This window comes from Coregonus lavaretus (assembly GCF_964263955.1).
Source record: "Coregonus lavaretus genome assembly, chromosome: 6".
In the NCBI taxonomy this organism is placed as follows: Eukaryota; Metazoa; Chordata; class Actinopteri; order Salmoniformes; family Salmonidae; genus Coregonus; species Coregonus lavaretus.
Window position 1 is genome coordinate 28,239,923 of NC_139993.1, and position 16,267 is coordinate 28,256,189.

At 43.3% G+C, this 16,267-nt stretch overlaps 2 protein-coding genes across 3 annotated transcripts in view; both read left to right on the forward strand.

Annotated features, from left to right (window-relative positions):
- The window catches only part of rabgap1l (RAB GTPase activating protein 1-like), a 141,744-nt gene that overhangs the window by 57,928 nt on the left and 67,549 nt on the right, over positions 1–16,267 (forward strand). The gene's annotated exons all lie outside the window — the stretch shown is intronic.
- Positions 388–1,506, forward strand: LOC311130724 (G-protein coupled receptor 52-like; the record flags this gene model as incomplete). Its single annotated transcript, XM_084163514.1, has 1 exon — positions 388–1,506. One exon carries the CDS (start codon positions 388–390, stop codon positions 1,504–1,506), a length of 1,119 nt encoding a protein of 372 aa, XP_084019640.1.

Genomic DNA, 16,267 nt, shown 5'->3' on the forward strand with positions numbered 1-16,267 from the left:
TCCGCCCCCAGTCTCCCAGTGGCAGTCCTCTTATGAATCAGGAGATGTGGCCGCAGACTGTCAGGGAGAGCAATGGGGATCCCTGCAGCCGGGATAAATGCCTGGCATAGTATCAGCAGACCTTTTTCTGTTTTTGGAGGGAATATATTTTTTATTTTGTCAATTACCCCACTGCCTCTAAGCATGACTGATCGAAAAAGTAGAGCCGAGCCGGCAGTCATGCTTTCCTATGGGCTGTATTGATTTTAGTCAGTCAGTGTTCATTTAATTGAGACCCAGCTATGTGAGAGCCGAGGTGAAAGAGGAAGTGAGAGAGGCTAGTTACAGTCCATCTGCATCGCGGGTGGCACAGCACAAACCTGACCCACCTGGACCGAGCCCAGAACAATGAACCAGTCCGCACTGACGACAGACCTGGTGCCCACTGCCAACAGCAGCCTTGTGGGCCCGGACCCCAACCACTCCTGTCCCCTGGGCTGGGGCCAGAACGAGGGCCTGGAGGCCTGTGTCTTGGAGACTGCAGTCATCGTGCTGCTCACGGTGCTCATCATTGCCGGGAACCTGACGGTGATCTTCGTGTTCCACTGCGCCCCCCTGCTGCACCACTACACCACCAGCTACTTCATCCAGACCATGGCCTACGCCGACCTGCTGGTGGGCCTCAGCTGCCTGGTGCCCACCCTGTCCCTGCTGCACTACCCGGCCGGTGTCCAGGAGCCTATCACCTGCCAGGTCTTCAGCTACGTCATCTCGGTGCTCAAGAGCGTCTCAATGGCTTGTCTGGCCTGCATCAGTGTGGATCGCTACCTGGCCATCACCAAACCCCTGTCCTACAACCAGCTGGTGACGCCGTGCCGGCTCCGCGGTTGCATTGCTCTCATCTGGGTCTACTCCAGTCTGGTGTTTCTGCCCTCCTTCTTTGGCTGGGGCAAGCCAGGCTACCACGGGGACATCTTTGAGTGGTGCGCCCACTCCTGGCCCACCTCGGCGCTCTTCACAGGCTTTGTGGTGTGCCTACTGTACGCGCCTGCCGCCCTGGTGGTCTGCTTCACCTACTTCCACATCTTCCGCATCTGCCAGCAGCACAACCGGGAGATCAGTGAGAGGCGGGCACGCTTCCCCAGCCAGGAGATGGAGGCCGGGGAGGGTGATGGCGGTGGCAGCAGCGGGGGGCACCACGCGGGTCAAGGGCCTGACAGGCGCTACGCCATGGTGCTATTCCGCATCACCAGCGTCTTCTACATGCTCTGGCTGCCCTACATAATCTATTTCCTGTTGGAGAGCTCCCACGTGCTGGACAGTCCCGCCCTGTCCTTTGTAACCACCTGGCTGGCCATCAGCAACAGCTTCTGCAACTGCGTCATCTACAGCCTGTCCAACAGTGTGTTCCGCCTGGGCATGCGCCGCCTCTCGCAGACGCTATGCTCCTTCAGCCACTGTGCAGCCGACGACAGGGACTTTGGAGAACCCAAACCCAGGAAGAGGCCAAAGTCCTGCTCCATCTGAGGCGTTGGAGGCTATTGTTAGAAAAGCCACGAATTTCAAAGGTTACGTCTTTACAAAGCTGCTTACCATTTATTTGACAGGGCTGTCCCAAAGAGAGAGGATTTAGGCTCAGACGGTTTGTTTGAAGGATTCCAATGACTTTGCCGCAGTCATGCCAAGCCATGATTTACAGGCAAACATTAGATTGCTGAGAGAGGCTACATTGTTTTAAAGGTCTACTTTCTGAACAACTAAATGGCTTTAAACCTGTGTAGTGGAGTTTAGCTGGTAAGCTGCTGTATGTACATCCTTATATAAAACATAATTTGACCATGGTTCTCAGGCTTTGATGTTCAATTTTTTTGTTTCTCGACAGTCGGGTTAAGTGCTTGTAAAAATACAAAGTTAGAGGTCCTCAAAATGGATAAACACTTTTCTCAAACATGAATGGTGACGTCATGATTTAAGCATCTCTGATTTCACAGTAATGTGGACTAAAATGGATTGAATTTGAATACCAATATTGGTGTGCTACTATAGGTCTGTGTTCTTGGTCGGCTGAATTAGCATAGACACCATCAACATGTAAACCCATTTGCATACACTCCCTTTAGGAGTTCACATGGGGTATGTGCGTGCAAATGGCTGACTATTCACTTGCTGTACATGCTCCTTGACAATGGTGTAAAAAACAGCAGATGTATATTGCCCTTGACCTGTTATGACAAAGGTTTGCAGAAGGTTTGTTAGCTAACAGTCTGAGTGTTCAAAGACTTTCGGTCAGCCCTAAACAGAGAGATGAGGCACTCAATTTGACGAGTTACTCAATCTCCTAAAAAAACACACTGATAGTTTAGTTATTTCTTTTTTTTTAAAATCTTTGTGTCAATGCCTCTGAAACAGTAGCTGTTTAGGAAGCAGAACGAGGGAATGGTTCTGTCCACTAGTGCATACTTCTCTCTCTTTATCTTTGGTTGCTCATTAGAGTTTAGAAAAATCTGCTCCACTCTACATAAGGATCAGCATCATATGTATGACTCTGTTCCCTCTGCTTTTCCATGCTATGTGCAGAGACTCTTCCCTTTGTCAGGGCCTTATTGTACAAAATACAGTGGGGATGTGCAGTAAATGAAGACATAAAGACTGCCTTTAGTTATGTATTATACTGTTTGATACAGCACAGGTGAAGTCATTCCAAGTTTTTCTTGTACATTCCCAGAATGGTCAGTTTTTATAGATAATGTTGAAAAATCCATAAAGTGCACATTTTCAGTAATACCCGAGACTATTGTGAAATCCCTCTCTATTCTTATGGTGTAGGTCATTTGAAGTTAGACCTGTGTTCTTGTTGTCAGTGTATCTTTGACCCTGTGAAAAACAAGCAACACAGCAAACTGAACCCTCGATATCATGACTGTTTATGTGCAACATTATGCTACTTAACCTGTGTAGTCATTCCCCTCTTTCCATTACAGATTGTTCTGTATATGTGCCTAAACATATATTTTTTGGTAAATATATCAGAGATTTACTTTCTGTTCGTCTATACAGTTACACACTCCAAGGACACACTCCACTTTTTTGACACTGTCCTGGCTGCATGCCATTGCGTTTTGTAACGTGACCTTCATTTGACGTGACTTAAGATCCATCAAGCTTACATTTGCCGATACAGTAGTACCATCACCTTTCATGAGCTTATGATGAGGTCAGAAGCTTTTCTATTTGTGGCATGATTCATTATCATTTTAGGGGGCATATATAATCATAGGGGTTCTGAATTCTGCCACAAAGACTTAAAAACATACCCTCCCCAATGGTTGCTTGATGTCTAGAAGATGAAATCTTCACTTTACTGTATTTTATTTATTTTATGTTGTGAAGTGCATTTTATTTTCTTACCAAATGGACCATATACAGTGGGGTCTGAAATTATTGACACCCTTGATAAAGATGAGCAGAAATGACTATAAAATAAATAATTGAAATACTGAGCTATATTGGATGCTCAACAGAAATTGGGAAATTACATTATTTTATATGACTGAGATGGCCATTAGAAAATGTTGATTTTGTGGCCAATATATTTTTTGGGTGGATTTTTGTGTGTGCTTGGGATTATTGTCTTGCTGGAAGATCCACTTGCGGCCAAGTTTCAGCCTCTTGGCAGAGGCAATTAGTTTTTTTGCCAAAATGTCCTGGTACCGGGTGAAGTTCATGATGATGTTGACCTTAACAAGGGCCCCAGGACCAGTGGAAGCAAAATAGCCCCATAACATCAAAGATCCACCACCAAATTTTACAGTAGGTAGTGCTGAGCGATTAGTACTTTTTGAGGTCGGTTCGGTTTTGTTTCGATTATTTAAAGTTATCACAGTTTTCAAATAAATAAAAAAGACATTAAATGCACTATGCATTGTGGGTTGAATGGTGTAACAAAACAGAATAAAACAAACGTCCCATGATGGTAGTGTCTGCCCATTACTGCTTATCACTTATTAACTGTCATTTATTCACATTACTTTAATAAAATATTTCAGTTCTTGTGTATATTACATTTGTTTTATTTGATGACTTTATTATTTCATTCCAAGTCATCTCTATAGAGCTGCTGTCTAAAATAGTGATTTGTCAGTAGTTCTTCAAATTAGAAAAGGCATACTTTTAATGACTGCTGAATACCACATATCAATCACTTAGATCATGTATTTTCAGGTAGAGATACATCGCGAAGCAACTGCTTTCTATCCCTCTTGATTGCATGTTCTGTGTTCACTCGATCTCTGTGTCTGCTCCACATAGACCGGACAAGTAGGTGTGCGAGAAATTGATTATGGTCATTGTAGTTAATTACCATGTTTTCTGCGCTAAACTATGGAGAATATTGGGCTGTTGGAAAATACAAATCCCTACTACATTGCAGAGTTCGGGCTTGATCTGATTTATCTCTAAAGAAACTGCACATTGTGCTCACAGAAAACACGTGATCAAAATGGAATTCAAAAAATTGAACCGACGTTGGTCAATTAGTTTAAAAAAAGAAAAATAACCAACATTTTGGTTAAATTGCTCAGCACTAACATTAGTTATGGGGTTCTTTTCTGCTTATGCATTCTCATTTCAACGCCAAACCCACCACTGGTGTGCGAGGTCAAAGAGCTATATTTTCATGTCATCTGACCAAAGCACCGGTTCCAATCCAAGTGCCAATGCCATTTAGCAAACTCCAGGCGTTTACATTTGTTGGATGACATGAAAATAGAGCTCTTTGGCCATGCACACCAGTGGTGGGTTTGGCGTCAAAATGAGAATGCATAAGCAGAAAAGAACCCCATACCTACTGTAAAATATGGTGGTGGATCTTTGATGATATGGGGCTATTTTGCTTCCACTGGTCCTGGGGCCCTTGTTAAGGTTAGCGATAGGAGGCAGAAATTTGACCGCAAGTGGATCTTCCAGCAAGACGACAACCACGGGCACACATCAAAATCCACAAAGAAATTGTTAATTGGCCACAAAATCAACATTTTGCAAGTCTCCGGACTTGAACCCCATCGAAAACTTGTTTGAATTGAAGATAAGCGCAGACGATGGATATCAAGGATCTGGAAGGATAGTGTGTGGCAGGAATGATCTAAGAACCCCCCCCCCCCCCCCTACCTTTTTGAGAAAAAAATGACTTGTTAAACAATATCTTTCTCTGAGCAATTGTATTAGTATAAAGTCATTTAATTTAGCAATTTTTTATAGCATACAATATACAGTAGCTGTCATGTTTGCTCTTTATTAAGGGTGTCAATCATTTTGCACCCCACTGTATGAACACGCAGATACAGTATGAATACATCTGCGTTATCACAACTTAATCAACTATCCCCCATATATACAAAATCCCCCCCCCCCCCCCCCAATTGTCTCTTAACCCATAAGCGTCTAAGCCCTGTGTCTAAGCCAAGGGAGGGGGTTCTGCTAAGCTATATGGAATTGTTTTAAGGTCATAACAAGGATAATTTTGTTATTTGATATTGAATTTTAAGACCCCTTGAAGTATCCCCAACATTTTTTTCAAATGATTTTATGAAAATGTTTATTTGGCTTTACTGCTGTTAGCCCATACAAACGCATTGAATAACAGATTCACTACATGGAACAACAGATGGTCCCCCCAAAAAATCTAAAGGAAGTTTGTTCTGAAGTGTCTGTCCTATATCTGAGAGATATACAGTGGGGAAAAAAAGTATTTAGTCAGCCACCATTTGTGCAAGTTCTCCCACTTAAAAATATGAGAGAGGCCTGTAATTTTCATCATAGGTACACGTCAACTATGACAGACAAAATGAGAATTTTTTTTCCAGAAAGTCACGTTGTAGGATTTTTAATGAATTTATTTGCAAAGTTTCTCAATACTTTGTTACAGTGGGGAAAAAAAGTATTTAGTCAGCCACCAATTGTGCAAGTTCTCCCACTTAAAAAGATGAGAGAGGCCTGTAATTTTCATCATAGGTACACGTCAACTATGACAGACAAATTGAGAAAAGAAAATCCAGAAAATCACATTGTAGGATTTTTAATGATTTTATTTGCAAATTATGGTGGAAAATAAGTATTTGGTCACCTACAAACAAGCAAGATTTCTGGCTCTCACGGACCTGTAACTTCTTCTTTAAGAGGCTCCTCTGTCCTCCACTCGTTACCTGTATTAATGCCACCTGTTTGAACTTGTTATCAGTATAAACGACACCTGTCCACAACCTCAAACAGTCACACTCCAAACTCCACTATGGCCAAGACCAAAGAGCTGTCAAAGGACACCAGAAACAAAATTGTAGACCTGCACCAGGCTGGGAAGACTGAATCTGCAATAGGTAAGCAGCTTGGTTTGAAGAAATCAACTGTGGGAGCAATTATTAGGAAATGGAAGACATACAAGACCAATGATAATCTCCCTCGATCTGGGGCTCCACGCAAGATCTCACCCCGTGGGGTCAAAATGATCACAAGAACGGTGAGCAAAAATCCCAGAACCACACGGGGGGACCTAGTGAATGACCTGCAGAGAGCTGGGACCAAAGTAACAAAGCCTACCATCAGTAACACACTATGCCGCCAGGGACTCAAATCCTGCAGTGCCAGACGTGTCCCCCTGCTTAAGCCAGTACATGTCCAGGCCCGTCTGAAGTTTGCTAGAGTGCATTAAGATGATCCAGAAGAGGATTGGGAGAATGTCATATGTTCAGATGAAACCAAAATAGAACTTTTGGTAAAAACTCAACTCGTCGTGTTTGGAGGACAAAGAATGCTGAGTTGCATCCAAAGAACACCATACCTACTGTGAAGCATGGGGGTGGAAACATCATGCTTTGGGGCTGTTTTTCTGCAAAGGGACCAGGACGACTGATCCGTGTAAAGGAAAGAATGAATGGGGCCATGTATCGTGAGATTTTGAGTGAAAACCTCCTTCCATCAGCAAGGGCATTGAAGACGAAACGTGGCTGGGTCTTTCAGCATGACAATGATCCCAAACACACCGCCCGGGCAACGAAGGAGTGGCTTCGTAAGAAGCATTTCAAGGTCCTGGAGTGGCCTAGCCAGTCTCCAGATCTCAACCCCATAGAACATCTTTGGAGGGAGTTGAAAGTCTGTGTTGCCCAGCGACAGCCCTAAAACATCACTGCTCTAGAGGAGATCTGCATGGAGGAATGGGCCAAAATACCAGCAACAGTGTGTGAAAACCTTGTGAAGACTTACAGAAAACGTTTGACCTGTGTCATTGCCAACAAAGGGTATATAACAAAGTATTGAGAAACTTTTGTTATTGACCAAATACTTATTTTCCACCATAATTTGCAAATAAATTCATAAAAAATCCTACAATGTGATTTTCTGAAGAAAAAAAATCTCATTTTGTCTGTCATAGTTGACGTGTACCTATGATGAAAATTACAGGCCTCTCTCAAATTTTTAAGTGGGAGAACTTGCACAATTGGTGGCTGACTAAATACTTTTTTTCCCCACTGTATATACCCTTTGTTGGCAATGACACAGGTCAAACGTTTTCTGTCAGTCTTCACAAGGTTTTCACACACTGTTGCTGGTATTTTGGCCCATTCCTCCATGCAGATCTCCTCTAGAGGAGTGATGTTTTGGGGCTGTCGCTGGGCAACACAGACTTTCAACTCCCTCCAAAGATTTTCTATGGGGTTGAGATCTGGAGACTGGCTAGGCCACTCCAGGACCTTGAAATGCTTCTTACGAAGCCACTCCTTCGTTGCCCGGGTGGTGTGTTTGGGATCATTGTGATGCTGAAAGACCCAGCCATGTTTCATCTTCAATGCCCTTGCTGATGGAAGGAGGTTTTCACTCAAAATCTCACGATACATGGCCCCATTCATTCTTTCCTTTACACGGATCAGTCGTCCTGGTCCCTTTGCAGAAAAACAGCCCCAAAGCATGATGTTTCCACCCCAATGCTTCACAGTAGGTATGGTGTTCTTTGGATGCAACTCAGCATTCTTTGTCCTCCAAACACGACGAGTTGAGTTTTTACCAAAAAGTTATATTTTGGTTTCATCTGACCATATGACATTCTCCCAATCCTCTTCTGGATCATCCAAATGCACTCTAGCAAACTTCAGACGGGCCTGGACATGTACTGGCTTAAGCAAGGGGACACGTCTGGCACTGCAGGATTTGAGTCCCTGGCGGCGTAGTGTGTTACTGATGGTAGGCTTTGTTACTTTGGTCCCAGCTCTCTGCAGGTCATTCACTAGGTCATCCCGTGTGGTTCTGGGATTTTTGCTCACCGTTCTTGTGATCATTTTGACCCCACGGGGTGAGATCTTGCGTGGAGCCCCAGATCGAGGGAGATTATCAGTGGTCTTGTATGTCTTCCATTTCCTAATAATTGCTCCCACAGTTGATTTCTTCAAACCAAGCTGCTTACCTATTGCAGATTCAGTCTTCCCAGCCTGGTGCAGGTTTACAATGTTGTTTCTGGTGTCCTTTTGACAGCTCTTTGGTCTTGGCCATAGTGGAGTTTGGAGTGTGACTGTTTGAGGTTGTGGACAGGTGTCTTTTATACTGATAACAAGTTCAAACAGGTGCCATTAATACAGGTAACGAGTGGAGGACAGAGGAGCCTCTTAAAGAAGTTGTTACAGGTCTGTGAGAGCCAGAAATCTTGCTTGTTTGTAGGTGACCAAATACTTATTTTCCACCATAATTTGCAAATAAATTCATAAAAAATCCTACAATGTGATTTTCTGGATTTATTTTTCTCAATTTGTCTGTCATAGTTGACGTGTACCTATGATGAAAATTACAGGCCTCTCTCATCTTTTTAAGTGGGAGAACTTGCACAATTGGTGGCTGACTAATTACTTTTTTTCCCCACTGTAAGAAAGATCAGGAAATTTATTTAACCCTTTATTTCTGTCACTAAACAGTCTCCATATATACTTCCATTCATTTTTTTCAATTGGTACCGGGGGACTTTCAGACGAGTCATATGAGGCCTGTGGGCGTCCTAGAGCAAAACCGACATGTATGTGTTCGTGAGAGTCTCACCTTTCCACGGAGGGTTCATATTAGTGTGTAGCCCAAACTGTTCGGACGCTACAGACAGAAGTTGGCAGATCAGCTGTACCGACTTCAGACACCATCGTGTTCGTGAGAGTCTCATATTTCCATAGAGGGTGTTTGCGAGAAGACTGATTTTCTGGATGTCTCATGGTCTGCCAAACACCGCTCTAGCTCTGTCACCTTTCACCACAGATGCGGAAGTGCAACATAGGCGGATGCGGTTGATTGAGATGCATCCAATGCAAAAAAAAACATAAGATGGATTTTTATGGGGATTTTTTTATTATGCTAATTAGATTTCAGTGGGGGTGCGGACATCGACCGTGGGGGGTTAAGAAATCTACCATCATAGAGCTGAGACGATAAACAGAAATTCACCTACATTGCCTTCCTCTTACTGAAGCATTTTGCTTACGTTGGTAATTTTAGGTGATTTTGCTACACAACGTTCCAGTAATAGCCTATGCATTATGCTGATTCCTGCTATGAAAAGTACAGTGTCTGCTTGTCCCGGTTTTGCTGTCGTCTGCTCTCACTCTCTCTTCCCACTGTGTGCACGGAGGGAGAGATGCATTCTGAGAAGCACAATCAAAATACAGTTTTCAAAGCAAGTATTGTTCTACTTACAGAGAGGAGAGTTACAGCTTTCTGTGAGTATATAATGTATTTCTCACCTCTTAATATTGAGTTCATGGCACCACTTTACAACCGGAGTAGGCGCGCCATTTACAGTGAATAGGCCTACATTAAGTAGCCTAGGCCTAGCACTGGAAAGTTTGTGTAGGCTAATTGATTAACCTATCTAGCAACAATATCATATTTAGAGTTAGCAATCTAGCTAAGTGTTTTGAGTTCCTCCTTCTTCAGGTGGTGAATAATATAGCCTATAGGCCAATATGCACAAAGATGCCGGAAAATTCTCTGAAAAGCGAAAAATAAATCTAATCATTGTGGATCCTATTTTGACAGGTTTCACATCAAAAATATCAATCATGCAAGTCATGGATATATTAGATGAAATATCGTACTTTTTGAATCATAGACTACCATCTGAATTATCTTACTTTTCCCTGGAAACAAAATTGTCTACAGCCCTACTGCTAATGTAAAGTAACTGTCCGTTGGAGAGAAAAAATATATTGTTGTATTTGTTATTGAGCAAAATAGTTACATTTATCACAATATTACTTTTTGTCCATATCTCCCAGCTGTAGTACCTCCCTGAAAAATAATTTGCGTAATTTATAGCTGATTTAGCATTATTGTAACAAAAATATATCTATCTATCGTGATATGGATGTTTTTCCATATCGCCGAGCTCTACATCATGCCATTTAAGGAATTAACACCCAAATTGTTATTTTAGTTGACTTGGATTCTCTATAGAATTACCCACAGATGACTTCGTCTACATACTAAAGCAAGTCACTTGTGGTCTAGAGCAGCGTTTCCCAAAATCGGTCCTCGGGTCCCCAAGGGGTCCACGTTTTGCTTTTTGCCCTAACACTCCTAACACTACACAGCTGATACATATAATCCAAGGTTGATGATGAGTAGATTTTTTTGAATCAGCTGTGTAGTGCTAGGGCAAAAACTCAAAAAACGTGAACCGAGTTGGGAAACCCTGTTCTTTGTGATACATGGTAAATCAATATTGTTGTCAAGCTAAATTCTATCTAGGTATTGCTTTACATCAGTGTCTTGTACTGATGGTTTCATGAGAATCAATTGGTTACACACCACAGTAACACTAGTGGATTATAGTTTCATTCTAACAAGCAAGTTATTGTACTTATTGAGAGTGTACCACTTTTACTCTACTTTTTGTATTTAGAAAACAGTTTGTTGTACTCGGTACTGTGTAATTACCTAACTGTTATACAATTATATTGACACTGCAAATAAGTGTTACCCAATTAATTTAGTTTCTTCTCTGCCAGTAGTTGTTAGGGTTTTTATACTCATGTGCCACTGAATAGGCTATTCACCTTTCCATGTGTATTATAATGACCAAACTAGTTTTGAAAAATCTTTCTGAAGTGATGGAAATGCAAAACTGTCAAAAACAACTGATTTTCAAGTGCATTCATTAGGGTGTTGTATCTTAAAGATTTGATTAATAGAGTACAAAGTATATTTATTTTATTATTTCAAAATGGATACGCTACTTGTTAAATAGAATATGTATAGTGTGTTTATCTGTTTTACCCTGCTGTACATATGTGTTCCGGCAACAACAAAAAAACACAAAAACAAATCTTATGACAATCTCGACCAGTGATGACTCATACCTTTTGTTAATTCAACTAGGCTGCTGTAGCTATACTGTAGCTATATGAAGTAAGATGTTTTTGATTAGAAGACAAATCGAGAAATTACACTTTTCTTTTTTTTTTTGAGATTTTGTCAAAGGCTGTGGTTTTGCTGTTGATGCCAATCCAATAAAACTGATAAAAAATGGAAGACAAAAAATCCAGTAATGTTGCCTTTGTGAACACTGCCTTGAGTTCTTGACATGTCCAGTAACATTTTACTGGTGGTGAGTTTGACTGTACTGTACTTTTGTAAAGTGATTTAAAAAGCAGGTAATGATTGAAAGGCTGATTCGCCTGGCCAGTTTCTGGTATATATACATAAGTGAAAAACATTCTTTTATTTTTATTTTTTATAATTAATTCACATGGCGTATTTAGCATGCTTATGCCATAGGAAACGCCAAACGGGCTGTCGTGCTTTTTACTGAGGAGTGGCTTCCGTCTGGCTGCTCTACCATAAAGGCCTGATTGGTGGAGTGCTGCAGAGAAGATTGTCCTTCTGGAAGGTTCTCCCATCTCCACAGAGGAACTCTGGAGCTCTGTCAGTGACTATCGGGTTCTTGGTCACCTCCCTGACCAAGGCCCGTCTCCCCCGATTGCTCAGTTTGACCGGGCGGCCAGCTCTAGGAAGAGTCTTGGTGGTTCCAAACTTCTTCCGTGTAAGAATGATGGAGGCCACTGTGTTCTTGGGGACCTTCAATGCTGCAGAATTATTTTGGTACCCTTCCCCAGAACTGAGCCTCAACACAATCCTGTCTCGGAGCGCTACGGACAATTCCTTCAACCTCATGGCTTGGTTTTTGCTCTGACATGCACCGTCAACTGTGGGACCTTATATAGACAGGTGTGTGCCTTTCCAAATCATGTCCAATCAATTGAATTTACCACAGGTGGACTCCAATCAAGTTGTAGAAACATCTCAAGGATGATCAATGGAAACAGGATGCACCTGAGCTCAATTTCGAGTCTCCTAGCAAAGGGTCTGAATACTTATGTAAATAAGGTATTTCTGCTTTTTATTTGTAATACATTTGCAACAATTTCAAAAAACCTATTTTTGCTTTGTCATTATGGGGTATTGTGTGTAGATTGAGGAAAAAGGTGTATTTAATTATAGAATAAGGTTGTAACATAACAAAATGTGGAAAAAGTCAAGGGGTCTGAATACTTCCCGAATGTAATGTATATCTGGTCTGTAGGGTTGTTTGTAGCCATTCAACTCCAAGGCGAACAGAGTTTAGACCGAGGGTTAGCCAGCCTTGTAATGCACCGCATTGCACACACAGCAAGTCGTGCTCTCTCTCTGGGGCTGGATTTCAAAAGGTTACTGCCTGCAGCCTCTGAAAGGAAATGAGATATGTGCAGTTAGAGAGGGGAAATAATGTGACCTTTTTTACCTTCATCTAATGAGCACATCAAATGTTTGTCTGATCACAGAGGTCTTTGGACTTTCGGCAGTCATGAATAAACAAGGAACCAATTCACCCTTACAATGACCACTTCTCTACATTTTTATATTTACCTTTTAGTCGTTTAGTGGATGCTCTTATCCAGAGCGACTTACAGTTAGTAAGGGGGGATGCATGCACAGGTTAAGTGGTGTGTATCATGCGTATACTACTGGTTCCCTTCTCATTGAAGACCGCAGGGGGTTGACCGCAATGTACCTTTTTTAGTGGGCAATGCGGGCTGAGGCTATGCAGATACTTTGCCCTTTCCTGTCATTGGAGCTAATGCACACCGTGTCACTGGCGCTCACACCATAGAAAGGCGCTCGTTATTTGGCAGCTCCTTCATTATCGCTTCACCATCGCTGCCGCCGGGTCTTATTTCACTGAAGAAAGCTGGAGGCCAGACACAATTTGCCTGGTGAAATCCATACATTCAACTCTTAAATATCAGTCAAGTGGCTCACGCTCACTCCTTTCCCCTGGCGGAGGATGTTTTGATTAGCCAGAAGTTGAACCAATTCAGATGGTTTAGGGAAATGGTTTTCTATGGCTACACTGGGTAACACTGATATTTTTTCTTCTTTTAAATCAGTCCCTTCTCAGATTGGTGTTGAGCATGTGGAGAGCTGTGGCAGACATTTTGACATGCTCTCAGATGACTGTGTATTTGTTACTGGTGGCATTTTGCTCTGCCTCTCTCGCTCTCTCTCTCTCTGACAGCCCTGCTGTACTAGACTTTCTCTTAAATGGCAGAAAGCTGAGGAAGGAGTCTGGTGTCTCTGAGGTGCTTGTCGTTTGATCACCTTCAATGTAAGGTGGCGCTCGCCCTCACCTGGCTCTCGACACGGCGGCTCTCAGTGGGTGGCGGTTGCTTAGCTGCTGATATAGCCTTCACACACAGCCTTCAGTAAAAAACGACACACCACACACACACACGGCTAAAGTTAGCAAGGTGCTGACCTGCCGGGTTGAGTTGAGGCTAACTGTGAGTGAAGTTGCACTCTGGTTATTATTCCATGGAGGGTATTTTTAGGCTATTTGTTACAGCACCTTTAAGCTTTTTCTTCCAGGAGGTCACGTTGTCAACAGCCATGTGTTTTCCTGGATTATCCTGGAAGTCTGATCTTATTAGCTCAACCTCTTGCTGTGGTTTATGTTCCTCAGTTGTCTCTTCGACATATGCTGCCCCTCGCTCGCTTCAATCATATTGGAAACCTACCGGCATCCTTCTTTACTATTGCGTTACACGGCTGAGGTTTGTTGTGTTAAGTCAACACATATCAGAGTTTCCCTTAAACCATGCTTTGCCCTTTCTCATCCCTCCCTTTTCCTGCATATAGCATTCGGCATTTGTTCTTGCTGCCAGCCTTTCATCCATATTCATGAAGCCCAAACCAAGAGGACCTTACAGTCCGGGCTGCTGAATATTTATGGCCAAATCCTCTCTATGCCGACTGTATTATGAATTCCCTTTTAATATTAATCTGTGCAGCTGCACCACTGCTGCCGAGGAGGGGCGCCTCGCCCTCCCATCAAACGCCGGCAGTCCTGGAGAGCGGCAAGGACGGTGTGCTCGCAAGGATGAACACCTGCACCCCTCAGAGAAGAGGCGAGGCGGAGATGCTCTCTAATAAAAGATGAGCTATTCACACCCCTCCTCAGAGACCATGGGTCTTTTCCATGCCTACCAAACAGCTTTAATGGCTGCTCTGCATAAGGGTTTGGGAGTATCATCCCTCACACACACACACACACTACCACCACCACACCCAGCCCCATGCATGGAGCAGCTCTGCCTCTTTTGAAAGGCTTGGAGTGTGTTTAACCAAACAGGTGCTCGACCCCCCCCCCCCCCCCACCTAGACCACTGTGTTAAAATACGATTGCTTCACGAAAAACCATCACTGCTTCACCTTGATCCTTGAATGTCTCCGCCACGCCAAACTATCGTAACCCTACGATATCTGCGAAGTTGCGGCACACTCAGAGGATCCTCCCGTGTGTGTCTCTGCGTGTGTGTGTGTGTGTGTGTACGCTAGTGTGTGTGTTTGCATGCCGTCCCTTCCTACTGCTCCAGAGCGCTGCTGACGATGGCAGATGAATGGCCTGCGGTCTGTTGACGCTAACGTACACCGACAGCTGCCCACTCGTTGCTATTAGGCTGGTCGCATGCCCGCCTCGCCAACTAGCACCATCTGGATGCCCGTGTGGGTTATATCAGAGATATGTGGGGGGGCGGGGAGGGGGGTTGTGTTGGTGTGAAAGCCTACCACCATGTATACTACATGTATAACATAGTAGATGGGGATAGGTTACTGTTGTACCCGGCTGGGAGGCTTTTGAACAGTGTTTCAATGGTCATTTGTTAAGAAGGAACGTGGAGATCTGGAGAGACCGAAAGAAAGACGGAGAGAGATGCTGAGAGACACTAAGCAAAAAAGAAAGACACATTGATAGAGAGAGAGCACAGCATTTGTAAACCGCAATATTCATAATTCGCTATGTTCAAGCACTGCTTTGTGAGGTATAGTGGTGGTTGAGTGATTGATTGACTGATTGTCTCAGTGATTGATAGATTGTGACAGGAGAATAAGCTTTATTTCTTTCTCTCCCTCCTTCATTCCCTCGTGTTCTTCACGCCAACCCAGCATACTGCTAAACCTCAGGTTGACTAAGCCCGGACAGACAGACGCACCGATAGACAGAGTCTGTGTCCACCCTCCTAAGGGCATCTAGCAGAATTAAATATGAATGTAATTATTGTATTAAATAACCTATTAACAATATATAAATCCCATAAGACTGGAGCACAACCCTAAGACAGCCCTCATGTGTCCCCCTCTGTAGTCCCATGGCAGTGTTTCACATGCTAATATGACCAGCACACGGTATTATGCAGTTGATTTGCGTCCTCAAGCCGTCGTCAGTATGGCCACAGTCACGGCGGTGGCATTTACACAGTGGATAGGGAATGTGGGACGTGCTCCCTGGCTGTTTTGTCTCCCAGATTGGCTTGAAAAAAGAATTTTTCCCCCAAAGCGCTGTGTTCTGTCTTTTGTTCTCACATGAGTCCCACCGCACACTTCTCTTCTCAAACACTTTTCTCTACCACACATGGCAATTCTGTCCAGGTTAGCACTAGAGGACAACCAGGAAATGGAATTAGCCATTAGCACGTGCTGTATCCGATCGCCACACTCCTATAATATAATACTCACCACACAGTCAAAATAGCTTAAATACATACAGGCTTTCTTGGTACATGCCCATCTTTTGTATATTTTGTATATATATTGTGTATTTTGCTGCCGGTAGCGTTGGGCCAGTAACCGATAGGTTGCTGGTTCGAATCACCAAGCCGGCAATGTGGAAAGATAGCCCGTTCTGCCCTTGGGCACGGCAGTTAACCCCCAACACGCCGATGACGTGGACGTC